At 36.8% G+C, this 25,301-nt stretch overlaps 4 protein-coding genes across 8 annotated transcripts in view; 2 read left to right on the top strand and 2 right to left on the bottom strand.

Moving 5' to 3' along the window:
- Nucleotides 1–6,382, bottom strand: part of LOC107703570 (complement component C7-like) — an 11,185-nt gene extending 4,803 nt beyond the window's left edge. The window contains 12 exon segments of the mRNA XM_016506247.1: nt 674–878; nt 881–904; nt 992–1,158; nt 1,261–1,374; nt 2,892–3,135; nt 3,231–3,365; nt 3,458–3,596; nt 3,688–3,850; nt 3,924–4,065; nt 4,166–4,241; nt 4,347–4,405; nt 5,809–6,382. Of these exon segments, the coding sequence (XP_016361733.1) occupies nt 674–878; nt 881–904; nt 992–1,158; nt 1,261–1,374; nt 2,892–3,135; nt 3,231–3,365; nt 3,458–3,596; nt 3,688–3,850; nt 3,924–4,065; nt 4,166–4,241; nt 4,347–4,405 (1,468 nt within the window). The 5' untranslated portion in view covers nt 5,809–6,382.
- Nucleotides 6,383–7,062: 680 nt separating this feature from the next.
- On the bottom strand, nt 7,063–13,802 carry LOC107703571 (succinyl-CoA:3-ketoacid coenzyme A transferase 1, mitochondrial-like). 2 transcript variants are annotated; one of them, XM_016506248.1, is made up of 17 exons: nt 13,595–13,800; nt 12,077–12,188; nt 11,762–11,852; nt 11,334–11,469; nt 10,370–10,519; nt 10,151–10,257; nt 9,856–9,916; nt 9,656–9,763; nt 9,404–9,518; nt 9,226–9,320; nt 9,104–9,152; nt 8,538–8,610; nt 8,272–8,347; nt 8,090–8,179; nt 7,915–7,995; nt 7,736–7,837; nt 7,063–7,423 (listed from the first exon to the last, which is right to left on the bottom strand). In XM_016506248.1, the coding sequence occupies exons 1-17, from the start codon at nt 13,688–13,690 to the stop codon at nt 7,388–7,390; spliced, it is 1,578 nt and encodes a 525-aa protein (XP_016361734.1). In that variant the 5' UTR covers nt 13,691–13,800; the 3' UTR covers nt 7,063–7,387. The 2 variants fall into 2 exon arrangements, 1 of the variants encoding a protein (XP_016361734.1); XR_001635844.1 differs by lacking the exon at nt 7,915–7,995 and having other exon boundaries at nt 7,736–7,869; nt 13,595–13,802.
- Nucleotides 13,803–17,330: 3,528 nt separating this feature from the next.
- On the top strand, nt 17,331–24,411 carry LOC107703572 (growth hormone receptor-like). Of its 2 annotated transcripts, XM_016506251.1 has the most exons (10): nt 17,331–17,728; nt 19,008–19,087; nt 20,288–20,423; nt 20,628–20,794; nt 21,476–21,660; nt 21,935–22,079; nt 22,178–22,268; nt 22,602–22,671; nt 22,758–23,057; nt 23,094–24,411. In XM_016506251.1, exons 2-10 carry the CDS (start codon nt 19,018–19,020, stop codon nt 23,598–23,600), a joined length of 1,671 nt encoding a protein of 556 aa, XP_016361737.1. In that variant the 5' UTR covers nt 17,331–17,728; nt 19,008–19,017; the 3' UTR covers nt 23,601–24,411. The 2 variants fall into 2 exon arrangements, with proteins under 2 accessions (XP_016361737.1, XP_016361736.1); XM_016506250.1 differs by having other exon boundaries at nt 17,333–17,728; nt 22,758–24,411.
- A 24-nt stretch (nt 24,412–24,435) lies between these two features.
- The window catches only part of LOC107703573 (coiled-coil domain-containing protein 152-like), a 1,996-nt gene continuing 1,130 nt past the window's right edge, over nt 24,436–25,301 (top strand). Inside the window, exons 1-2 of one of the 3 annotated variants that reach the window (XM_016506252.1) lie at nt 24,493–24,704; nt 24,818–24,923. In XM_016506252.1, the coding sequence (XP_016361738.1) occupies nt 24,642–24,704; nt 24,818–24,923 (169 nt within the window). In that variant the 5' untranslated portion in view covers nt 24,493–24,641. Of the gene's footprint in view, nt 24,705–24,817; nt 24,924–25,087; nt 25,232–25,301 lie in introns of those variants that run through there. The other 2 variants (XM_016506253.1, XM_016506254.1) reach the window with 2 other exon arrangements.

Here is a 25,301-nt window from a genome sequence, read left to right on the forward strand (position 1 = left end):
CAGTCTGTGTGCATTGAATTTATTTAATACACGAGTTTCACAATTTGAGTTGAATTACTGAAATAAATGAACTTTTATTTGATAAAAGTTCTAATGACATTCTAATTTATTGAGATGCACCTGTATAGTGTTTTCTGTCCGTTCTATTCATTTTCTGAATTATGGAGTGACAAAAATGAGATACCCAAAATTCCCTCTGTAAAAACTTTTGACTCTAATGTGTCAAAAAAATTAAACAAGAATTTTGAAACTGACATCATTCAGTGTTTAGATTTTTGTACTAGAAATATATGCAAATTAGCGCACATTTAATTAAATAATCCCTCATTTGCATATTTAAACATAACATTTTAGAAAACTTGTAATACAAAAAATGTTTGCAATTATCAACGTAATCAATCAGCTGGGTAAGGCGATAACTATTAGTTTGTTTGTTTTTTACCGTATTCACCTGCAGTGTCTCGCAGTATAACTTTTCACTTTATTTTACCCTATTCACCTGCAGTGTCTCGCCTTAATGAACTACAAGTTTTCATTATCTTCAGAGATGTCCATACCGAAATAAAACTTTGTGTCTATATAATTACTGACTGATTGTTCAGATGATAGTGTGTCATTAAAGATACACATTTGCATTTGAGTTTATCTGTCATAAATTAACAAACATTCTTACCTGGTTGTTCTCCAAGGACATGGCCATTCTGGCAGGCATTACCGCTGGTGCCCGGCCTGCACACACAGCCACACACACCATCAGTGAGCACAGCCATGCCATTGTTCTGACACGGTCTGCAGTGACAAGGGCTCTGCTCCTCCAGATAGGCCTCCAGTGCCCTCTTGAGGTGGAGTTTCTTCAGCCCGGCACATGGCACCTCTTTTTTACCAACTCATACAGTGGCCGCAACTATGACACCATATTATGAATGCTTCTATACTTCCTTTATACTTGTACTACTACGCACATGTTTTTGATGTCTTAATTCTGACATACCTTCTGTTTTATTACTTTAGGGAACTCCTTCACTGATCCAGCCCATTTGGAATACATCTGTTTGTTACTGTCAGGGTTTTCCAAGTCTAGAAGACTAAGGCCAGCGATATAAGCGGGATGTCCTCCGATAATATCTGTTTTTACTGGCATCTTATGATTTCTGTTCTCTGTAAAACATTTCAAAGGGAATGCAGCACAATCTGTCAGGTCATAACATTCAAATCTGATATTCAAATTACATTAATAAAGAATCAGTCAATTGGACTAACCGCTGAAACTCTCAATTGTCTTCATTAGTTTCGTACACTTGTTTTTTTTCTTTTTATAGAAGAGCCGTCGCTTCACACGTGTAATACACTGGTGGAAATCAATATCCGTTCTACCTGCATTAAAATAAAACTATATTTAACAAAATGATAGATTCACACATACCTCTTTCAAAGGGGTTAATAGAGATTTTGGTGATGAAGGTCATTCTGGCGTCCATCAAACAAAATCTGGACCGAAACATGCACAAAATGGTCATGACTACAGACTTTTTAATACAAAAATCAAACTTGATTGAGGGCTGTGCAAAAGACTGTTGCATTATATCCAAATATATTATATTAAAATGCATTAAAATAAAACATTTAAATTTTAAAATTAAACAAAAATATAAATAACTTTTGTTGTTGTTTTATATTTAATTAAATCATTTCAATGCAAAAAACAACAACAACTGTTAAAACACGAATATAATTCAGAAATTATGCAATTCAATTATTTTTTTCTCCTTTTTTCCCCTTCCTCTGGTGATATGGCGGGCCGAACTGAACTCTCAAACTGAATCATCCCAGTCCAACTTTGGCCCACAAGCCCTGGTTTGGACACCTCTGATCTAGACTGGCAAGGAAACTTTTTTGAATTGAAAACCATTAGAAATATTTCTGGCATAATTTAATGCCCTGCCCATTAGTGCTGGGCGGTATGACCAAAATTTTATATCACGGTATTTTTCAAAATTATACCGGTTTCACGGTACATGACGTTTTATTTTTTTCATGCATGACCTATTATGGTTAACCATATTTTCTACTGATTGAGAGAGGAAATACTGCAGTATATTGACTTAGAATGCCCTATTTTACTGTCATGATGAGTGAATATTGTCAAAAAATACCACACTAAATAGTGACTAAACACAACCCCTTTTAATACATGTTAGCCAGGAGTCACACTCATTTATAATCGCGGCATCGTCTGATAAAATCAACATGCATATACTAGGGGTTCAACGGATCACAAATCTCACGGTTCGGATCCAGTGTTGGGGAAAGTTACTTTTAAAAGTAATGCATTACAATATTGCATTACTCCATAAAAAAGTAATACTAAAAACTAATTACGTTACTTGGTTACTTTTTTATGGAAAGTAATGCGTTACGTTACTTTTGCGCTACTTTTTAAATCTGGACAGTTCAACCATACTAATAAGCAAAAATTACTCTAGACGAACATTTGTGTGTATTTTTTTACTGCTGAAGTGTGTTGAAATTTCTTCTTCTGCATTCTACTGTACGGACGTAAATTTACTTTCCCTTCAGCCTGAGGCTTATTCATTTCACTTTTGTTATTTTGTTTTCAGAATTGTGATTTGTTTTGCACTTCTCGGTCACCGTAGTTCCCTCACTACAGTGCAACAGTGAAAAGGGACCCCTTTCAAACAGTGTCGCGTTCTGAACTTTGTTTAAGTGACATATAGCGGTATTGCGGTATTTTAAAAATTCATATCATAACAAAAATAAACACCGGTATTCGGTATGAACCGGTATACCGCCCAGTGCCCATATAGTTCATATGCCCTCATAGAATATCACAATTAAATATTAACAGAGGAAAAACTAAAGTAAACACATACTCATCTCCATCATATAACTTGCGTCAAGCTCCAGCAGGGCCCGATACTGGCCACCCAGAGAGCCCTCTTCCATGTAGTGTGTGCCGTAATGCTGTATTAAGAATCTATAGGCTGATGGGTCATATGTGCTGGGCAGGGCCGACAGATCCTTCCAGAAGTCTTCAGATAGAAGGAGGTACTCAGGTGCAGTGTTCTGGAACTGAGCCACCTCTACCTCATTTCTTATTATCAGCAGGTGATAAGTCTTTGAGACAGAAAGAACACAATTTTGAATATAATATAATATAATCAAATATATTTGCCTTTTTTTACTATTTAAAGTACTGAATCCATCGTTACCTTGTCCTGTTTCAAATTGTTATGAAAGGTTTTATGATCATGACCTCCTCTAATATTTTTTCTTTCCTCTTCATGCCTCATGTAGGACCAGGAACTGTTATAGTACTCGTCAGTGAAATCATTTTCAACACTGACCTGAAAGGAAACAATATAAAAACAGTTAGTTTATATTATAATAGCCTAGCTATCATTATAATGACGAGATGGGCCTAAAATTTAAATTTCACCTGAAAGCTATATCTGAGTAGACTCCGTGGAAGTCTGTAGAAATCTCTGTGGTCTCCACTAAAGACTTTCCTGCACTGCCCACCAAAGCTACGAGTGTTAATGACACCGGCTCTCAGCTCACCCGTCAACACATCAAACCTAATGGATGACAAATATCACTGTATTGCATTTTGCCATGAATAATATACTTTTACAATTATTTATACTGTGCATAAAAGCCGTATTTTACCCTCTTCCTGTGAGGTCAGAGCTAGGCGGTGGCTTTTGCTCATTACACACCATAGTGCCAATGAGCACAAAAAAAGTGCCACTGCCACTACAGCGCTGCTCATCTAAACCATCTTCACAGTCATGATCCCCATTGCACACCAAAGATGGACTGATGCACTGACCTATAAATAAACAAACCAATGAAAACTGCAAACTGTCCACACAAATTCATTATCACAGCCAGAAGTGACCTACCAGATGTGCAGCGAAACCTGTTTCCGCATCCTGCCTGTAGGGGGCAGGATTTCTTTGGTGAACAGGTTTGTCTCTGGATGGCCTCGCCTGTACAAGAGCTGCCTCGAAACTGAGGGAACGTCTCTAAGGGACGCATTCGAACCTGAGAGAAAACCCCATTAGGAGGTCAATCATTCAGTTGTGGCCAGTAGCAATTATACTCTCTAAACCTGCTTCAAACAAAGCTGTGTTTATTTGCTTACTTGTGTTTTGGTACAGCCGTCACACTCTGACCAGTCCCCATATGGTCCCCACTTGCAGTTTACCGGCTGCTCACACCTTTCGTAACAAAAGTATGCATAAGAAAGGAAATTAATAGATGCAAAATGTCCAAACATTACTTATTATCAACCGAATAAAGTATAGTTTTCATGCAGCACTCACCAAATATAAGGCAGAAACGCGAGAAGAACTAATAAACAGGATCTAGCAGCTGGGCACATCTGAAAACATCAGTGTTATTATTTTATTTTATTTTATTTACGTTTTACTAGTAATTTACTTAAACCTATTTACTTCAGGTGGTTAAAGGGTTTGTTCACCCAAAAATGAAAATTATCCCATGAATTACTCACCCTTAAGGCATCCTAGGTGTATATGACTTTCTTCTTTCAGATGAATCCAATCGGACTTATATTAAAAATAGTCTTTGATCTTCCAAGCTGTTTAATGGCAGTCAGTGGGTGTTGCAGTTCATCAGTCCTAAAGAAGTGAAATAAAGCACATCCATCCATAATAAAAAGTGCCTCACACGGCTCCGCGGGGTGAACAAAGGCCTCCTGTGGATCAAAGGAAGCAAAGTTTCCTTACTTTAGCAAAGGAAAACCAGTCTCCTCTTGGCTTATATCGAAATCCCTGACATTCTTCTTTACAAATCCTTGATTTGTACTTCTAATTAGTGACCGTTGTTTTGTTTTGATCTCTCCCCTGTGCTTCCGCGTTCGTCACTTCTGAGCGGGGCATGCGCAACGCCAACGTCCTATGTCATCAGCCCAGAACTGCTTCCGTGTAAAACTGTTGCTGCAAGCTGATTAAAGTGATTATTACGTTTTGAATATGGATATTTTTCTTACAAAAACGCATCAATTCGCTACAGGAGGACTTGTTCACCCCCCTGAGCCATGTGAGGCACATTTTATTATGGATGGATGCGCTTTATTTCACTTCTTTTGGACTAATGAACTGCAACACCCGCTGACCGCCATTAAACAGCTTGGAAGATCAAAGACCATTTTTAATATAACTCCGACTGGAATATAACTCCGACTGGATTCGTCCGAAAGAAGAACGTCATATACACCTATGCCTTGAGGGTGAGTAATTCATGGGCTAATTTTCATTTTTGGGTGAACTAACCCTTTAAGGCAATATTTCTAATGTTCGTTTAAAGGCCCGTTCACCATGATAACTACATCGATAACGTTAAACTGTTCTAAAACCCGTTCTAAATAAATAAAGAGTCCACATCACAGCTTTAACGATAACGTCACAGTGAAACGATATCGTTGGAATAATTTTCTAAATTGTTTTAAATAAATGTATTTTAGCTTTAGTTAAATTCCTGAAAACGGTTTAACAACAAAGTTGGCTTGACGTTGGACGTTCGATATTTGCAAATTTAGGGAGCTTCTCTAATGTTACATATGACACGGTTCTAACCTTGCAGCATTTGAAGAATGACTCGCAGTCAAACACAGCCAACTGTAAAATGTTCATGTAGGTGTCAACTATAATGCACACCTTTTAGAATCTAGCCTTGGCTACCGTGCCATACCTTTTATTCTCTACAATTGCATTTCATTTATTTAGGCTACCTTATTAGCTTTTTGTGTTAACAACTTCTTACCTTAATGCCGTAGATTCTGTAGACTAGACAGATTGTGCATTTTGACAAATGCAGTGATGGGACCTGCTCATATACAGGAGCTCTTAGAGGAATTATGACATCATTATGCCTAGGACATAAATTCCCAACATGACTCAGCAGAGGAACAGTCAGTGCTGGCTTGTTTTCCCTCACATTGACTTTGCTAGTGTATATTTCATGTCTGGGATTACTGTGTCACAATTTCACAATCTGGTTTTCAAATCTGTAAATTCCAGAACAGAACAGTGTGTGTATGTTGTTTTTGTCTGTAATTAAAAAAAAAAAAATCATGGGGTTCATTAAGCATTGTGAGGAGGATGGTGAAATAGTGTTCTGTCCCAAACCCTTTGGAACACAGACCTCTGTCTTCAGAGAGTTGTGCAATGTTTGTTGTTCAGGTCGATGACCAACCTCACAGTGACACTATAGGGGCAAAACTTGTACTGAGCAGAGGTCCATTGAATGGCCTGTTTTTATGTATCACAAAAAAGCTTTGTTCATTGATTTGATCTATTTACACCAGGGATGCCCACACTCGGTCCTGGAGGGCCGGTGTCCTGCAGAGTTTAGCTCCAACCCTAATCAAACACACCTGAAGCTGCTAATCAAGGTCTTACTAGGCATACTAGAAACTTCCAGGCAGGTGTGTTGAGGCAAGCTGTAGCTAAACTCTGCAGGACACCGGCCCTCCAGGACTGAGTTTGGGCACCCCTGATTTACACTATATTGGGTTGCATCTTACAGTATGAAATTACTGTACTGACAAAGCAACAAAAAATTTAAAAACAAACATCACACCAACATTATTTATTTTAAACTGAGGCAAGAACAAATGAATCAGTATCAGGTTTTAGTGGCACAGTTGCATTATTTTGTGTTGATTAGCTTTTGTTCTGTACTTGCGAAAATTGACATTTAAAGAAATGCAGTTACCTCCAACAACCATTAAAATGTTTGATTAAAATAAGTTCCAGTGCATAATAATGTTTAACAATATTATTACTAAAAAATATTTCTATATATAGAATATACTATATAAATATACTATTCGGATTCTCATCACTTGTGTTAAAACGATGTAATTTCAGAAACAATATAGTTTGGCAATATCCTCCAAACTCTGTCCTGGAGGGCCGGTGTCCTGCAGGGTTTAGCTCCAACCTGAATCAATCACACCTGAACCAGCTAATCAAGGTCTTGCTAGGCACACTAGAAACTTCCAGACAGGTGTGTTGAAGCAAGTTGGAGATAAACTCTGCAGGACACCAGCCCACCAGGACCAAGTTTGGAGACCCCTGTCTTAAACCTTACCTTAAAAGGTGATGTTTTTTCACTATGGGAGAGTTACTATGTTCTAGTATTGTATATCTTTTGAGCAAATCTTAATTAACATGGTGAGGAGAGTCATGCATCTATTTAACAATGAATTCTGTATTTATGCCACATCCAAAAAAAAGCAAAGAATTGTTGAAATGAAGGCAGTCCAGTCCTCTCTCTTGCTCTGGTCCTGTCTCAGCATACTGGCAGAAGGCCATCAATATAAATCCTCAGTATTTCCTCATATCTGCCTCATCGGTCGTAAGTCTTGAGACACCTGAAAAATACCAGAATGACTTAACTGATATATTTCATATTTATACACAAACCTTTCCCACAAATATTAGATGTAAAGGAAAGTGAAAGAGAAGCATGTTCAGTCATAACAGAAAGATATAATAGTGACTGGTTTCTTCTGAAGTACAACGTTTCAACCGCTCATAATCTTGTTTACTGGATGAATCATTTTAATTGCATATAACTTTTCAGCACAGCCACTACTGAAGTAATTCAACAATCATGACCGAGACAGTCCATGTTATTTTAGGTTTTTTGCACACTTCATCAGTTTGGTGTCTGTCAGTCTCACCTCAAACTCCGTCCCAGTGCATAATTTGATGTCATCCGGTGTCAGTCCTTCCCAAATCTCAATGAGAGTTAAACCCTTGTTCTTATCGACATCAAACACTGCCTAGAACAAGTGACAACACACATCTTGCTGTCCTTAAAAAAGATGCCAGGTGTTTAAAGATTAAGAGTTTTACTGACCTTTTCAGTGATTATACGGTCAACACACTGTTTTCCAGTCAGAGGAAGTGTACACTTCTCTAAGATTTTATGCTTCCCACCCTTTAAATTTAAATAAAACATTTTACAAAGAGAGATAATAAATGTTAAAACATAATGACTGTAAGTGAGAGATTGAAGATTCAGGGTATTGTACCTTGGCAGAATGTTCCATAGTGATGACTACTTTTGTGGCATCACTAGACACCAGATCCATTGTACCGCCCATGCCCTTCACCATTTTACCCTGAGAAACACATGGTAATGTCAAACCGAGCAAATGAAAATATACTGTCTATGGTAGTGATAATACAATAATATAGAGCATGAAACTCATACCGGAATCATCCAGTTGGCCAGATCTCCATACTTGGAAACCTGCATTGCTCCCAACATGGTCAGGTCAATGTGACCTCTAAACAAAAGGGTATAAAAAGTGAAGAAATTAAAGTGAAAGAAACATAGGGGGATCAACACAAAAATGTTCCATAACATTTGTCCAAATAGGTGCACATTTCTCAATTCTCACACTAGAAATAATGCTCATTTCAAGTGCCGTTTGGATGTAGTTTATTCATAGATGACTGATGCATTCAGACACTCACCCTCTGATCATGGCAAAGGATTCATCGCTGGAGAAATAGGCAGCTCCTGGATAAACCGTTACGGTCTCCTTACCTGAACACACACAAAAGGGCCATGATCTGGGTTGTAAAGGAGGATTTTATTTTATATAATAATTCTAATCATTTATTTCTAATATATAACATAAATATAGTATATTTATATAATGTATATCATATACAATATTATTAGTATTATATATATATATATATATATATATATATAAACTAAACAGTTAAGCAAAAATATTGAATGTGGCGTTGACTTTCGTGCTCTTTCTTGTGGTTTCCATACTCTAGCATCAGTTTTATTGTTTACACCATATATGATGTGTGTAATGTGTACATTATGTGTATACTGTGCATAGCAAGCATATTGAGTATTCCGTACACCTTTCATACTGTATTATAGTCACTACATGGCTGCAATGTTGGTGGATCTCGCACTAAAGATTTTCACTCACTGCTACACTTGTGTATTTGGAGTAGTAACAATTTGATCAACAAAACATAAAATATGATAAAGTAAAAGTAATAGAGGTCTGCACCAGCATTGATTAAATCAGGATCCACTTCACTCTCTGTTGGATAGGGACCCTAAAAGTAAAATAAAACAGGAAAATTCATTAGCTTAAAAATTACTCGCTCAGGTTATTTAGCGGAAACTCACCAGTCCCAAAATTCCATTCTCACTCTGCAAGTGGACGGTGATTTCAGGGCTTATGTAATTGCTGGCAAGCATAGGGATTCCAATGCCAAGATTTGCTGAGAGGGTTGTCAAGGTATGTGTACATTTTGATATCTATCATGTCGATAGTGATATCTGTGGTCAGGCTACTGAAGGATACCATACATCCCATCCTCAAACTCCAGTGCAGCTCGCCGGATTATTCTCTCCCGGGTAATATCTGAGTCCTGTTTGACTTTAGGTTTCTCTTCCTTGCTAGATTGAACCATCCTTTTCTATAAATAAAAGCAGTCCTGAACATGACCTACACTTCTTGTAAAGTTAAATGTGTCCAAAATGAACAATGTAGTGTGAATAATTAAATAAACAGCTCTAAATGTGAATATCAGATAGGTTCAATTGTTTTTCTCACCTCAATTCGTTTTTCATAGCTGGCTCCTTCCACTACCCGGTCTACATATATGGAAGGGATGTGAATGTCTTCAGGACCAAAACTTCCTATATCAACAATCTCCTCAACCTGTGCACCAAAGTAATTTTCATTTTTAATTCATAGGACGATTATAGAAAATGTCAAATCCACAAAGCATCACAAATTGAAAGGTTACAAACCTCCACTATGGTAACTTTGGCTGCTTTACACATGGGCTGGTTAAAATTACGAGTCGTTTTCCTGTAAAAAAAAAAAAAAAAGATCATGTTCAGCAAAGGTAAATAAAGATTTTTTGTAATTATATGAATATAGTTATTCTGGAAACAAAGAATCATAGATCGGTACACAGAAACCTGACACCTAGTGGACAATCTAGGGTAAGTAGGATCTTGATTGATATTGATATTGAAAATAATTGAGAAATGGTGTTAAAGAGTCATAAATTAAATAATTTGAATACATGAACTTCTTGACCTGAAAATAAGATTTCCTGCTTTGTCACATTTCCAGGACTTTATCAAAGCAAAGTCACCCCTGATGGCTTTTTCCATGACATAATGTCTGCCATTAAACTCTCGGACCTGGACCAAACAATCAAAGGACAACAACTTAGAAACATGTATGTAATTTTTTTCTGGGAGTGAAACAATTACAACAATCAACAAGTTTTGACAGTGCTATGCTTCACCACACCTCTCTGCTGTCACTTTCAATGGCAATGCTGCCATCTTTGTTGTATTTTATGGGTGATCCGCCCTCCTGGATGAGAGTACCATACCCAGTGGGAGTAAAAAATGCTGGGATGCCTGCACCGCCAGCCCGTATCCTCTCAGCTAGTGTGCCCTTGGATAGAATCAAATCAATCAAATAGTATTTAAAGTCAACGTGAATTATTGTTTGCAACCCTTTTTTTGCAATCCATGTTTGTAGCATGATGTATTTCTGAGTGAAAAAGTTATTCAGTGTTGAATTTTGAAGATTGTTTGTATTGTGGGTGTTACACACAACGGGTCTGAATGCATGTTTACTAAAGCAGTGCCTAAATAGCTATTAGCTATTGGTAACCAGCTTACATTGAATATTCTTCAAACTTTGGCAACTTTGGTTTTTGGCAAGGTTCTCTCAAAGTTATGAACAAACGATCTTCCAGTAACAATAACAGCATTATCATTCAAATTTATCTTGTCTTTAATAATGTTCTCAAAATGGTAGCACAAACATATTATTTATGCATAGCTCACATCATTTTTTAAATGTCACTACTTGTTTCAGAATGTTTAGAGAATATTCAAAAATAACATTTTTATGTTTGCAAAATGACAAAATGGAATGTTCCCCTACCATTTGCATAACCAAGAAAAAAAAAAACATTTTTATAACATTAAAAAAAAAATGTTTTAAACATTCAGAGAGCATTTAGAAATAAAGTTTTTATAATTTAATGGGAATGTTAGCATAACATTATTACAACCTATTTTTGTTACCTGGGTTATTGCTTGACATCAGTTATTAAAGATTACCAATTAAAGATTTTATAAAGTAAATAGGGTTCATTTTAATTTGATATTGACAGCCAGGCATACATTAAAAAAAAAAAAAAAAAACGTAGTCAATTTAGACTAGGAGAATGTAAACTGTGATGAGTAAAATGATCTACCTGAGGAGTAAGCTCTAATTCCAGCTCGCCTGATAGATATTGTCTCTCAAACTCAGCGTTTTCCCCAACGTATGAAGATATCATGCGTTTTATCTGTTTGGTTTTCAGAAGCATGCCCAGGCCAAAGTTATCAACCCTGCCATCAGAAACAATCACTTAGTTATTTAGTCACACATGAAATCACATGATACACTCTGGTGTTCCTTCAAGCCTTGATTCTTGAGGGCCTCTTTCCCTTTTTCCCTCTTTCCTGCCCCTTGACCCAATCAGATTATTTCCCAGTCTTTGTGTGTGTGTGTGTGTTTAAGGGTACATGACAGGAACCCGTTGTAAACATCCCAGTGAGTTCATTCACATTAGGGAATTCTCTGGAAATGCTGTGTCTCTTCACTGACTTTACTGACACGTTAATTAGAGATCTCTCTCACCCAGCATTGTTGCTCACGGCTGTGATGTCTTTTACTCCTGTTTTTAACAGGCCGCTGATTAAATTCTCCGGGATCCCACACAAACCAAAGCCTGAGACAGAAAAGGGGGAAATTAAGCACACACAGTGATACCGCTTGGGGACACATTATGTTCTATCTACAGCAAAGGATATCAGGGGAGGAAATACCACTTAGCTGTATGAACAACTTATCAGATAGGACTGCATCCTAGCTGTGCAGAACTACATGTATAGAGGCCACATTTCAGTGGGTACATGTTTTGATATGGCATAAGCATTAAGTTCTTCCTTATACCTCCGACAAGAAGCATGGAGCCATTAGGAATGTCTCTGACGGCCTCTGTGGGGTCCGAATAAAAACATGCACTCCATGACTGGGAGGTTGAGAAATGAGAGCAGTTGAATTCCTAATATGACAGGGAGAGCATGCATGACATTTTTAGGCACAATTAAAGTGAAAATGCATGTTCCAGCTAACAAAGAACATTCTCAGAACTAATGTTCTGGCAAGGTTCTGAAAGAACAAACGTTCTTTCAGTAATGTTAATAATAATGAAAATAATGAAACGTTTGTTCAGAGTTATCTGGTAGTTAATAATTTTCTCAAAAAATTAGCACAAAAACATTCGTTCTTTATACATAGTTACATTTATATTTAGTCATTTAGCAGACGCTTTTATCCAAACAACTTACAAATGAGGACAATAGAAGCAATCAAAAACAACAAAAGGGCAATAATATGTAAGTGCTGTGACAAGTCAAGTTTTAGTTGGACCTTCATCTAATGTTTTTTTTTTTTTATGTTACTAATTGTTTCAGAACATTCAGAGTACATTCAAATTAAGGTTTTGATAATGTTTGCAAAATTATAAAATGGACAGTTCCCTTAACGTTTAAAAAAAACAATAAATAAAAATAATAATAAATAAAAAAAAGTTCAAAAAGATTTTCAAGAATTTTAAAGGTTTAGAACATTTTCAAAACTTAATGGGAATGTTAGCAAAACATTCTTCTAACATATTTTTTTGTTAGCTGGGTTTTTCTCTTCTTTAATGAAAGGATCTTTACAATGAAATTCTATTAAAATGAAACACTAGACACTATAAAAAATAGAATATAAAAATAAAACACTATCTGTTGATGCTCACAGTGATGTAAATATAGCTGTTTGCTTCAGGCAAAACTTTAGCTCTTTGAAGACAAGTTCAAAGCAAACAACAACATATTCGGAAGCTAAAAGTGAATTATATAATATCACTCATATGTTTATTTTAATGTCCTATTAGTGTTTTTAAAAAGAGCTGCATTAATAAATCGCTGAAAAATCAATGCATACTGTGATTTTAATTATGCAAAATGAAACATGCATTATGCCAAGCTTCATGCGTCACAAACAACCTGACAGCGCAATGTGGACATGAGGACATACTGATATTCTGTGCAAACATCATTGCTGTTCGAACAATGAATCAATACAGTGGAATTCGTTTATTTTAAAGTCTATTTTACATTTTTATTTGAAACTTTTTTTTTTTTTATCTATTCCTTTGTTTATGCAAAATACATAACTTTACAAAGCTAATTGTTTGAATGATTTGCATCATCTCCAAACTGATTAGGGAATAAAAGCTCTTTAGAAACAAAGACTATTCAAGGATTGCCATATATTTATTTTAGTCCCATAAAACATTACAGTAAATACACATAAAGAAATAAACATCAATGAATTCAAATGAATTGTCTGAAACATAAATGAATGCAATTATATTAACAATTTTTTACTTAATGGACCCTAAATGTAACTGTTACTTACCTTACTATGACGATAAATACATCCCTGGGGTGTTAATGATATTAGTCTGCCTCTGAGAAGAGTATCTGACCTAGATAGTAATCTCTGAAATGACATTTTCAGAACAACTTAAACTTTTTACTGTAAAGTAATCACTGTCTACTACAGAACCTGGATCAATCCCGCTCAGTTTTAAAATAGGGCAAAGGGCGGGTTTTCGGGGTTTAGGGGCCGTTTGAAGAGTACTTTTGTACTGTGTCATTATAGCTAGTCATCCACGTCAGCTGGCTTACATACATCAATAGAAACTATTATAAATGCTACAAAATAATAAACCACTGTTTCCATTAAGTTATGTTATTATTTCTTTAAATGAAGTCCACATCCAAAATACAGCAATCAATCTACAACAACCCTCTCCATTAGTGTTCACGTTGTCAGTACCCAACATGAGGTTACACTATCGGGAAGAAGTGTAAGAGCTATAAGAGCACACTTAATCACATTTACATGCCATGCAAATCTACAGAAGACCAAGGTTAAAGGTCATTCCCTTTTGAGAAGTCTTGACAGCTGTTGAGAAATTTCCAGACTACATAATATTCGGGAGTGGAACATTTACATTCTGACACTGGACACCACAGACACATGGTTGAGTTAATGACCTCATATATGCAGTGTGTCTGTCATCCTGAGATTTATGAGAGTTTAAAAGTGGATCATGAGACTTTACTCTAAATGTATACAATTTTGATTTCTGGAAATGGCCCTGTTTTGATATCTATAATTAATAGTAAGCTTGAATGTCTCCAGGAAACCAAACATTCAACAACAGACATGAAGAATGGGTTGTAGTACGTTTTGGTAAAACTCGGGTGCAGACAGGGGCGTAGCCACAATTTTAGAAGTGAGGGGAGCAGAAATGTCATATATATATTATTCTAAATGTTTTTTTTTTTTTGCATATATTTTCCTAATGACAAGTTCATGATTGGTTTATATACTACAAACACTTTTTCCATTTTCATCACAGAATAAGGTAGAAAATATACTTTATAGTTTCTGTACTGTAATAAATTATATGAAATTAGCACTGCATCATTCATATACTTTATTTATTTATTACCTGGAGATGACTTGAAAAACACATATATTGTTTCATCAGTCAAAACGTTTCTGCTTTTTATTCAGCTCAGCTACAGCGATAGCTGGATGCCTTTGCCCATATTAGGGATTTCCTTGCACGTCAAAAGTTATTACTTCTATGAGTCCGTTTTGGACTTTCTGCACGAGACGCCCTCCGGCTTCCAATATGAATGAAACATACGCTGCATGAGAGTGTTTAGAGCTCCATAATGTTCACATAGTTTTAGATACGAATAAAAGGTATTCATAACTATGTGACTATCTTGTATCTTTGAATTTAAATCTAGATTTATTCACACTGGCCCTTGAAAACCTCTCTGCGAACACAATTGCCCAAAAAAAGTGCAGGGGAGAAATTGACCTTTTATTAAAAGTGATGTATACACAAAACTTTTGTGTTAAAATAACATTTGTGCATTCAAAAAGTAAAGAAATGCTTATATTACTTAAACATGCCAATTCGTAAAACTAACAGAATGCATAGCTGATATAAAAAACTGGATGACTATAGTAATTTCCTACTGCTAAATTCTGAAAAAACAGAAGTGTTAATTATCGAACCAAAATCCTCTGCATGTAATTATCTAGAACACTGTCTAACACTTGATGGCTGTGCTGTCAATTCTTTGTCGTCAGTTAGGAATCTAAGTGTGCTATTTGATAGCAACCTTTCCTTTGAAGGTCATGTTGTAAAACTGCATTTTACATCTTAAAAATATATCTAAATTATGACCTATGCTCTCAATGTCAAATGCAGAAACATTCATTAATGCGTTCAGGACCTCAAGGTTAGATTATTGTAATGCTTTATTGGGTGGTTGCTCTGTCTGCATGCTTAATAATCAAACTCCAGCTGGTCCAAAATGGAGCAGCTAGAGTTCTTACTAGAACCAGGAATTACAGTATGACCATATTAGCCCGGTTCTGTCAACACTGCACTGACTCCCTATTGAACATCGTATACATTTTAAAATCTTGCTAATTCCTTATAAAACCCTGAATGATACTTGAGCGAGCTCTTATCGCATTATAGTCCTTCACGTTCACTGCAATCTCAAAACTATGGCCATTTGATGATACCTAGAATATCAAAATCAACTGCGGGCGGCAGATCCTTTTCCTATTTAGTGCCCAAACTCTGGAACAATCTACCTAGCATTGTTCAGGAGGCAGACACACTCTGTCAGTTTAAATCTAGATTAAAGACCCATCTCTTTAACCTGGCAAACACATAACACACAATCACTTTTCTATAATTCAGATCCGTTAAAGGATTGTTAGGCTTCATTAGTTAGGTCAACCGGAACTGGGAACACTTCCCATAACACCCGATGTACTTGGTACATCGTAAGAAAAATGGCATCTACGCTAATATTAGTCTGTTTTATTCTTATTCCGAGGTCACCGTAGCCACCCAGATCCATTCCGTATCCAGATCAGATGGTGGATCAGCACCTAGAAACGACCTCTACAGCCCTCAATGTCAGCGGAGTCCATGTCAACTAGACGAACCCTAGAGACAGATCCCCTGTGAAGACCTCGTCGGCCATCGGCACAAGACCATGAGAACCAGACAAGTCCTCTGCTCAATCTGACGTGCATTGCAGCCTGGAATTAAACCACACCATGCTGGTTTCATCTGGCCAGACGAGAACTGGCCCTATGACTGATCCTGTTTTTTCCCAAGTTTTTTTTTAATTTTTTCTCCATTTCTGTCACGATGGATTTTTGGTTCCTTGCCACTGTCGCCTTTGGCTTGCTTAGTTGGGGACACAATTTCTGCCAACTTTATTGACTTGACTGCACTACTGGAAGAGAACTGAACTGAGTTGGACGATGACGTCACTGAATCAACAATGAACTGACTTTAACTAATAAAATGACTTTTCTATTGTGCTCTTGCATTATCAGCACACGTTTTTCTTGTTTCACACTGTAAAGCTGCTTTGACACAATCTGTATTGTATAAAGTGCTATATAAATAAAGGTGACTGATCTTTAAATAAAAATTAAATCGTATTTTCATTGGCATTTACAACAAATGTTCATTAGTGTTTTTGCAGTTAAAATGACTTTTCACTGTAGTAAAATGTGTATCAACTAACATAAAATAAACTGCAAGAATCTAACAGAAAGTCAAACTTTTGAATTCTCCACTTTGCCCCACAAACGTTTCTACTACACGTTTGTTTTTTTTGAATCTCAACTATTTTGGACTGCAAGACCCCTTAAACATGGGTACACGTGCCCCACTCCAGTCACGTGTACCCATTCCGCTCTGTATTTATCATACATGTAAGCGCCTGTATATGGAGTACAAAACACCACAAAACCTGCCAATAGCAATTAGGAATAAGAATTCGATGGCTTTGTGAAAACCTAACTACACAGCTCTGATTCTGAAAATTATGTTGTTAATATTTGCAGCTTTAGGGGGAGAGGACATAATCTCAGCTCTGACCGCAAGGCTTGATATATTCCGCTATATTCTTCTAACAGCGCGCGATTATAAATATCAACACGCACACGAACACTGGCGTGCAGAAATAACAATAACGTGCGTACCATTTTTCCTAAAGACTAGTTGTGCGAAAACACTATGACGCTTGTTAGGGCGGAGTCCCGTGTACATTTATTTTTTCGCATACGAAACTACATGCAGTAAACCGATTAAGAGTGCCTTGCTGTATAAGGTTTACTTATAAGCTCCCTTCGCAGGGTGATTCAAGGAAAAGTGGCGCCTTTCTTCGGAATGTGCCCTAGAAAAAAAAAAAACTAGAACGGAGGCTGGAGCCACATATCCAGAGGTCTGAGGTCCTGTCAGAAACACAGGACACGTTTTAGGCAAAGGGGCAGAAGAGAAAATAGGTATAATTTATGATGCTTGTTCTAAAACGTTGATTGAAGATATAAACTAAAGGTGCTATCATACGAAGAAGTCGAGCTTCCCTGATGAATACTTTCATAGAAGTTACGGATCTACTACTCTGAATCGCACTATTGGAAAAGGTGAGTTCAGTGCAGTAAGAACGTGGACTTATTCTGTATCTTTTCGAATTTAAGCTGTTGTGGAAGATAAACATTATGAAATAAAATTTTAAGGGCAAATCAAAAAAGCATATAATACAGATTTATCATGTAAGCGTAATTTTTAATGCATGGATCTCTGTTTCCAATACTTGCTGTATTTGTTTACGTTTTGTTCATGCGTGCCTTATAACCAATAAGGATTAGTTTTAGGCTTCGGTCACAGCTGAATCATTTTTACCTTGTGTTGTGGCCAGATGTGAATGATTAGGCTATATTTAAAGTTTTAAGTTAAATATTGGAGGAGTAAAACTAATATCAGCACGACTTCAGTTATGTCTTCGGCATGATTGCGAGTGATATTGCTTTTATACAGTTTTATAAAAAATAAAAAATAAAGTAATTCATATCGATTATCGTTGATTTTAGATTCAGGCCTTTTAGTTTCTTTCTTCTCCGTGAAAATTACCTTGAGAAGCCGACCTTTCACAAGCTTCCAGAGTCACCAAGCAACACACAAACTAAAAAGCGGACTGGAATCCGGGTATGAGTGGAGCTGAGCGACAGAGATTTACATTGCTCTATTTTGAAGGGCTCATCCCTACCTCCTAGTCCCTTGAGGTATTGTGGTATATAGTTGAGTGGTAATGTTAAATAATAAAGGTTCGCAGACTCTCACAGACTCCTTTCAGGAATCCTCATATCAAACACACAGCACTTCTATTATCAACTTCCTAATTAAGCATTTTGACATTGTAGAACAGACTGTACCCATTTTATCAAGGACCAATCCCCGCACCCTCAGTGAGAGTTTGTTGTCTCTGTACTGCTGCACTGAGTGTGAAGGCCATTTCAGTCTAATAGAGAAGAGTTGTGATCCGCATGCAGTTGAAGTGTAGAGTCAATAGATTGATTTCTTAGAAGATGTTTTCCAGAAGCAGATTGGAGCAACGCCATGTTGCAGTGAGGATATATTTCACAAACGCTGGCTAGAGCCTTTGGCTTAAAATGGATATCAGAGGGCTGTGTTTACTGTGATTACATAATCCTGTCAGTATCATGGACTGATTCATTTCCACAATTAAACAAATTATTAATTTGACTTTGTTATTCAAATTGAAAGGGAATGGCCTAACAGTGCTTGAACTGAATTAGAGTAAAGACCATGACGGTTTAGAACTATTAGCTGGTGGTTGCTTCCATTTTTAGCAATATTATTTGTTAACTGATTTCATAATGGACCTTATTTTGGTTTTCACAGGAACTAAATCATGGAGACTGCCCTTCTCATCTGTATCTTGTTGACCTGTGCTGTGGCAAGTGTGCCTCCTACAATACAAGGTTTGCAGTTTTTATATCTACAGTTTCATGTTGCAGTTTTAATGTTTTGCACTAACCCAGCATGACTTGTCTGGAGCCTGTTGTACAATAGTTTAGTCAAACAACAAGAAAACAGGATGCTTTCTTTAGGAACCCACCCTCACTTATTAGTCGGGGAGCCATTGTGAAATAAGGCAGCTCCTTGGCTTTCTGCAAATACTCAGAGAGTCTAAGGGCCTTGGCATAATGCATATTGTTTGGCTTTTACATAAAAAATCCATAAGTAAAACCGATTTTTAATATCATAACTCCAAACGCAGGCTACAGAGAAACTGGATCTTTAGTTAAGCTCAGATAAAATATTAGAAGGCTGAAATTTGAGCTGGAACCAAGATTTTTCCATGGCTCTTTGGATGGAGTTAATTAACTACACTGCACACTTTTATTTCAGCTTTTACCGCTGCACTCCTGTTCTTCACCAGACCATTTTTAAATGCTTTCGTTTTGAAGTGCTGTCTTTTGATCGGCTCTGTCCATTATGAGTTCCATAAAACATGTATGTCAGCTATATATATATATATATACAATTGGGAACTATGTTTAAATTTAGCAGTTAGTTCTAATCATCAATTAAAGTTTTATCAGTATTGCTGTCTAAATGCTGTCAGCTGAACAGCTTGGGAAGATCCTTTCAAAGATCTTGCAGGCAGTAATGGCGCACTGCCACACAAATGCTTCTACATGCGAAAAATGCCAGCACACATTTCCAGGAAAACACAGCTGACAGTTATAGCCCAACTGGGATTTATGTTACATACAGTTAGTCCAAAGCTGGTTTATACTGAAGGACATTCACAGAATTTTTGCCTTTTTTCAGAATATTATTCTAGTTGTGAAACATTTGATAATTCTCAGCTGTGCTTAAATAAAGTATAATAAATACATAATTAAAAAAAAAAATCAACTTGATTCCTTATAATTTATGAGTTGTTTAAAAAATATGAAACTGTAGAATATAGAATTGCATTATTGATGTCACATTCATATGTCTTGAAATATTTAATTGCTGCAAATGCAGCAGATGTAGTGACACATTATAATAAAGTCTAATTAAAAACTTGACATTCCTGTTATTTTATTCTGGTCCATCAGACTTCTTGGAAGCATGCCTTAAAGCAAGTATGTTCAACAACAGCAATATTTCCTTCACCTTTTTTGCAGGTCAGACTTCAACACTGCCTCATCTGACTGTCTGCTTTTCTCGAGAGCTGATGACGTTCCGTTGTCAGTGGGAGACTGGATCCCTCCAGATTCACACAGAACTCGAGGATCTGAGTCTTTTCTACATATTAGAAAAGTAATTAGTAACACATAACATCATAGAATGAAATGCACTATTGATACATAAAAAATGCACGATGTTCAGAATTATTTGTTAACACAATTCTTTTGCACCTGCAAGTAAAGAGAATGAATACAAGTTACAATCAGTGAAGCAGTTAAGTTGTTAGACAAATGACTGTTCTTCTACTTAATGATCACCAATTTCCCATGTCTGCAGGGATTCTGAGAAATGGATGGAATGTCCAAGTTACAGTTCCATAAGGAAAAATGAATGCTACTTTGATTCCAGTAATACCATTATATGGTTCCCTTACGTGGTGCAGCTGCGTTCCCGCTCTCTTGACGTTGTTTATGATGAAATGTCCTTCAACGTGGAGGACATTGGTAAGCCATGTCGTAAACACACATCCTGACTCTTTGTTTTCTTCTTTCTTGGCATGCCTTCAAGTGCACATTCCCATGTGGCAAAATGGTTTTCAAAATATTTTCACATATATTTTTAAATATTTCAGAATATACTAAAATATATTGCTAATATAGATTCTGATAAATATATTTTCAATAAGTTTTAGTTACCTATTCATGTTTTTTGCCCATTTTTTCGAAATATATTTTCATTTATATTTAAATATATTTTTCATAATACATTTTGCATTAACCCGAAATGTAGCATTTTGAGATATGTTCTTGCCCCTTAATGGTAATGTACTGTAATGTATTTTGTAATATAATATATTTTGGCATTTGAAGGATATATATACAGTGGGTACGGAAAGTATTCAGACCCCCTTCAATTTTTCACTCTTTGTTATATTGCAGCCATTTGCTAAAATCATTTAAGTTAATTTTTTTTCCTCATTAATGTACACACAGCACCCCATATTGACAGAAAAACACAGACACACACACACAAACATGTATATATATATAATTTTTCTCCCCTGAATGGAATGATGCTCTCAAAAACGCTAAGCATTCCCACCATCCTTGCAAATAACTTAATCACTTCCATTGCGTTAATGCGCAAAATATTTGCAAGCATATTGATGTTCATTATTTTCTCAGTGTTTCCAGACCCACCTGTGGGACTGAACTGGACTCTTTTGAGCATGGGCTCTACTGGCTTAATCTATGATGTGGTTGTGAGCTGGGATCCACCCCCATCTGCTGCAGAGAATATGAAGACAGGATGGATCTTGCTGGTATACGAGACACAGTACAGAGAAAAGGGTTCAGACCAGTGGAACTCGGTGAGTCTCACACAACGTTGTGCAATCAGCACCACCAGATTTCTAATAAGCTCCTAATGAGAAACAGACATGAAGTCAAATGTTTTTCTTGAGGAGTTCCTCTGAAGCTTTATTAAAAGTGATTTCTTTTAAGAACACTTGAGTCATTACATTTGATTCACCATGTTGAAGACTGTGACCTGGATTTTGCAGCCATAATTAGATGTGTTTGGAGCTCATTATCTTCAAGGTTGGAGTGTTATTATGTGTCTTATTCTTGTTTGTCTCTCTACAGCTGGATAATGACAAAGACACACAGGCATACGTCTATGGTCTGCGCAGCAACATTGAATATGAAGTCAGAGTCAGGTCAAAAATGAGAAGCTACAACAACTTTGGTGTCTTCAGTGACTCCATCTTTATACTTATTCCTAACATAGGTCTGATTTAAGATCTACCTGTCTGTAGATTTTGGAAGGAAGTTATTTAATTTTTTTTTCAATTGATTGATGATTTGAATGTCCTGTTTCAATTTCAGAATCAAGAATTCCTATAACAGCTGTGTTGGTCTTCGCTGCCGTTGGTATCGCAATTATTTTGATGCTGGTTGTAGTTTCACGTCAACAAAAGTAAGTACCTGCTCTGTTATATAACCGTGTAAAGGAAATCTGTCAGCATTATGTATGAATACAATGATTTCCTGTGATATATCTACATAACCCCTCATTAGTTTCCTCCGTCCTTTCCCTTCCCTGCTGTACTTTTAATGTTCTACTGCATTCATTATTGTTTATTGCATTTCAAATAAATTCCACAATATATTACCATTTAATTCCACTTTACTGTACTGTACTAAATTCATGACCTGAAAGTTATGAAGAAAAAAAAATTATATATATATATATTTGTCTTTTCAAAACTTCTAATCGCATAGTTATCGACTTAATTGTGGCTTGTTATAGGTTAATGGTGATTTTCCTGCCGCCAGTCCCTGGACCAAAAATCAAAGGAATTGATCCTATGCTTTTACAGGTATTTGACTTCACATCCATTTTTGTAGGACTTTGACGGTATTTTCTACAAATTAAAGCTTTTCTATTTGGTTTGTTTCTTCACAGAAAGGTCAGCTGAGTGAATTCACGTCAATCTTAGGCACCCAGCCGGGCTTGCGGCGAGAACTGTACAGCAACGATCCATGGGTAGAGTTCATAGAAGTGGACATCGACGAACCGCATGAGAGCCAGGAGGAGCTCCTTGTCGCTGATTCTCCAGTCTCTGATTCGCCTCAAATGTCCAGTAGTTTCAGGGATGATGACTCGGGTCGGGCTAGCTGCTGTGATCCGGACCTGTCAGATCATGATCAAACGGATCTACATCACCCTTCAGCCAGCAACCACGATGGTTTCCACCCATTGTCATGCACACAATCTGGGCCAGAGCAACCTGCGGCTGTCTGTCCACAAGACACTACCTGGTCAAACAGCCTTTACTCACAAGTGAGAGATGTCACTCAGCGTGGTGAAGTTGTGCTTTCTCCTGAAGAGCAAGAAACAATGGCTCTGAAGGATAAAGAACACAATAAGAGGAAAAAAATCCAACAGTTGGTAGTGATTCCTGACGAAAGAGGCTACACCTCTGAGTTTGTTGCCAGCACAATCAGCACCCACCACAATAAACCAAACCCACCGGCAGACCAATCACAGAGTCAAGAACAACACGGTGCATTCAGGGACCTTCAAATCCTGAGCACTGAAACGGTTACGTCGCCACAGTCCACTGCATTTCCCATCCTTGCAATGCCTACCAGTCCGGAGTACACCATGGTAGATGGCGTGGACTGGAAAAACAGTCTCCTCCTGAAACCTAATACACCAACTGCCCCACAGAAGGCAGCAGTGAAGACTTTGCCCACTCCTGAAGGGTACTTGACTCCTGATGTACTCGATAACATTACACCTTAACTAAAAGTGGAGTACGTTTGCTCTTTGTGAGATATCTGAAATGGTTAGCCAACACCAAACATGATGTGTCATCCATGAGGAGGGAATTTTGAAACGAAGTCAGTTCTCAAGCGTTCTCCAGTGGAATGGAAGTCATGAAACAAATCTATTGGCAAGCTAATAAATGGCTTTATTAGGCCTAGAATCTTTTCTTTATTCTCCTAATTTGGAGGGTTAACAGCTTCAGGGGTTAGTGTGAGCAGATATGGAGCAGAAGTATATTAGCTGGTTGTTTACTGTCATAAAAAGATAGCAACTGATATTTTATGCTCTCACATGTTGTGTAACAGCTATATTGCTCTATTACCGCTCCATATTGTATGCACTTGTATTATTTGTTTTCACTGAACTAACTACCAACTACGTCTGTGTAAACTGTAAAGTGCCTACTTTAGATTATATTTCAACAGCAGTGTTAAAAATAGTGCACATTTAAATCAAAAGGGGTTTATGTGAATTGTTACAGGCTCTTGTCCTCAGTGCCATTTTTTTCCATAAAAGACTGGACAGGCTTTTGTGCCACAGTGATGTAAATATGGTCTTTTTTTTCCCTTTTCTTGTAACAAGTGTTCTTAGCTGAAACACACACACACACACATACACACAAACACATATAAATGGCTTTTTTTTTTGTCAGCTGGGTTTGTCAACTCATTGCTATGTTTTAGACTTGGTTCAGTATTGCTTATCAGTGCACAATGTTTTTAAAGCTATAATGTGACTATAATGTGCATAGTACATACGAGGTCTCTAAATAAATGGCAGCAATGAACTTAATGCTTTTGCACTCTGTCACCTGTGCTACTTCCGGGAATCACGTGCTTGATATTTCGAAGAAAGGATTTTTCCCACATGCTCCTTTCCAGGTGTTGATCTTGGAAACAAACATACTGTGAATATCCGTAGTTTACTATATACATTGTTTACTTACAGTACATTTATCTTAAAAGCGAGGAAGCGTTAGTTACTTATTAATTGTTGCCTAACTTAGTTAGACTCAAGATGAAAAAGCTCACTGTCGTCGACTTGACTACACTTGTCAAAGATTTTCTCCAACTGGAGCATGTAAGGCCTTTAAATGTATATTTAAGATATTAAAATAGGCCTTGTAAAGAACGTGTCGTTATAAAAGCTGTGTACTAATGTTCTGAGGTAAATTACTGTTTTGTATGATTAAGAAAATTACGGAGATGAAAGGGGAAAATAATACTCTTGAAATAGAGCTGGACGAGACTAGCAGACTTCTAAAAATCGCACAGAACAAAGAGAAACAGTTAATTGAAGGTAAGAATATGAAGTAAAAAAGAAGGTTTACCACAGAAGTGGGTCAGACTAATCTCGGCTGCCATCTAGTGGTGTAATTGCAGAAAAAAAAGCTTTACACCTTTAATTTGTGTTTAGGTTTTATATTTCTATTTCCATATTTGAATTGTAATAAAGTAATTCGGACGCAGAAAGAAAAGTTATTCGTTAATTGTTTCGGTATATAATAATGTTGTTCGACATGGTTTTGTTTTCTTCACGGAGAGAGATGGGCTTTTGGAAACTCAAAGGTCTACAACAAACCTTACAACAACAGTGCGACCTCAGAGGTAGAGAAATCGTATTAAAGGAGTAGTTCACTTCCAGAATGAAAATTCTGTCATCATTTACTCACTCCTT

Source organism: Sinocyclocheilus anshuiensis, unplaced genomic scaffold, assembly GCF_001515605.1.
Source record: "Sinocyclocheilus anshuiensis isolate Anshui unplaced genomic scaffold, SAMN03320099.WGS_v1.1 scaffold330, whole genome shotgun sequence".
NCBI classification, from domain to species: domain Eukaryota; kingdom Metazoa; phylum Chordata; class Actinopteri; order Cypriniformes; family Cyprinidae; genus Sinocyclocheilus; species Sinocyclocheilus anshuiensis.

What these genes read in the sequence shown, in the direction of transcription:
- LOC107703571 (XM_016506248.1), bottom strand. Translation starts at nt 13,690, where the DNA reads ATGTCATTTCAGAGATTACTATCTAGGTCAGATACTCTTCTCAGAGGC. An exon ending in CTCCATGCTTCTTGTCGGAG is followed by an intron (nt 11,853 to 12,076) that starts GTATAAGGAAGA and finishes TTTCTGTCTCAG; the next exon opens with GCTTTGGTTTGTGTGGGATC. An exon ending in TTGAAAGTGACAGCAGAGAG is followed by an intron (nt 10,258 to 10,369) that starts GTGTGGTGAAGC and finishes TGTTTGGTCCAG; the next exon opens with GTCCGAGAGTTTAATGGCAG.
- LOC107703572 (XM_016506250.1), top strand. Translation starts at nt 19,018, where the DNA reads ATGGAGACTGCCCTTCTCATCTGTATCTTGTTGACCTGTGCTGTGGCA. An exon ending in CTTCAACGTGGAGGACATTG is followed by an intron (nt 20,795 to 21,475) that starts GTAAGCCATGTC and finishes TTATTTTCTCAG; the next exon opens with TGTTTCCAGACCCACCTGTG. An exon ending in TATACTTATTCCTAACATAG is followed by an intron (nt 22,080 to 22,177) that starts GTCTGATTTAAG and finishes TTTCAATTTCAG; the next exon opens with AATCAAGAATTCCTATAACA.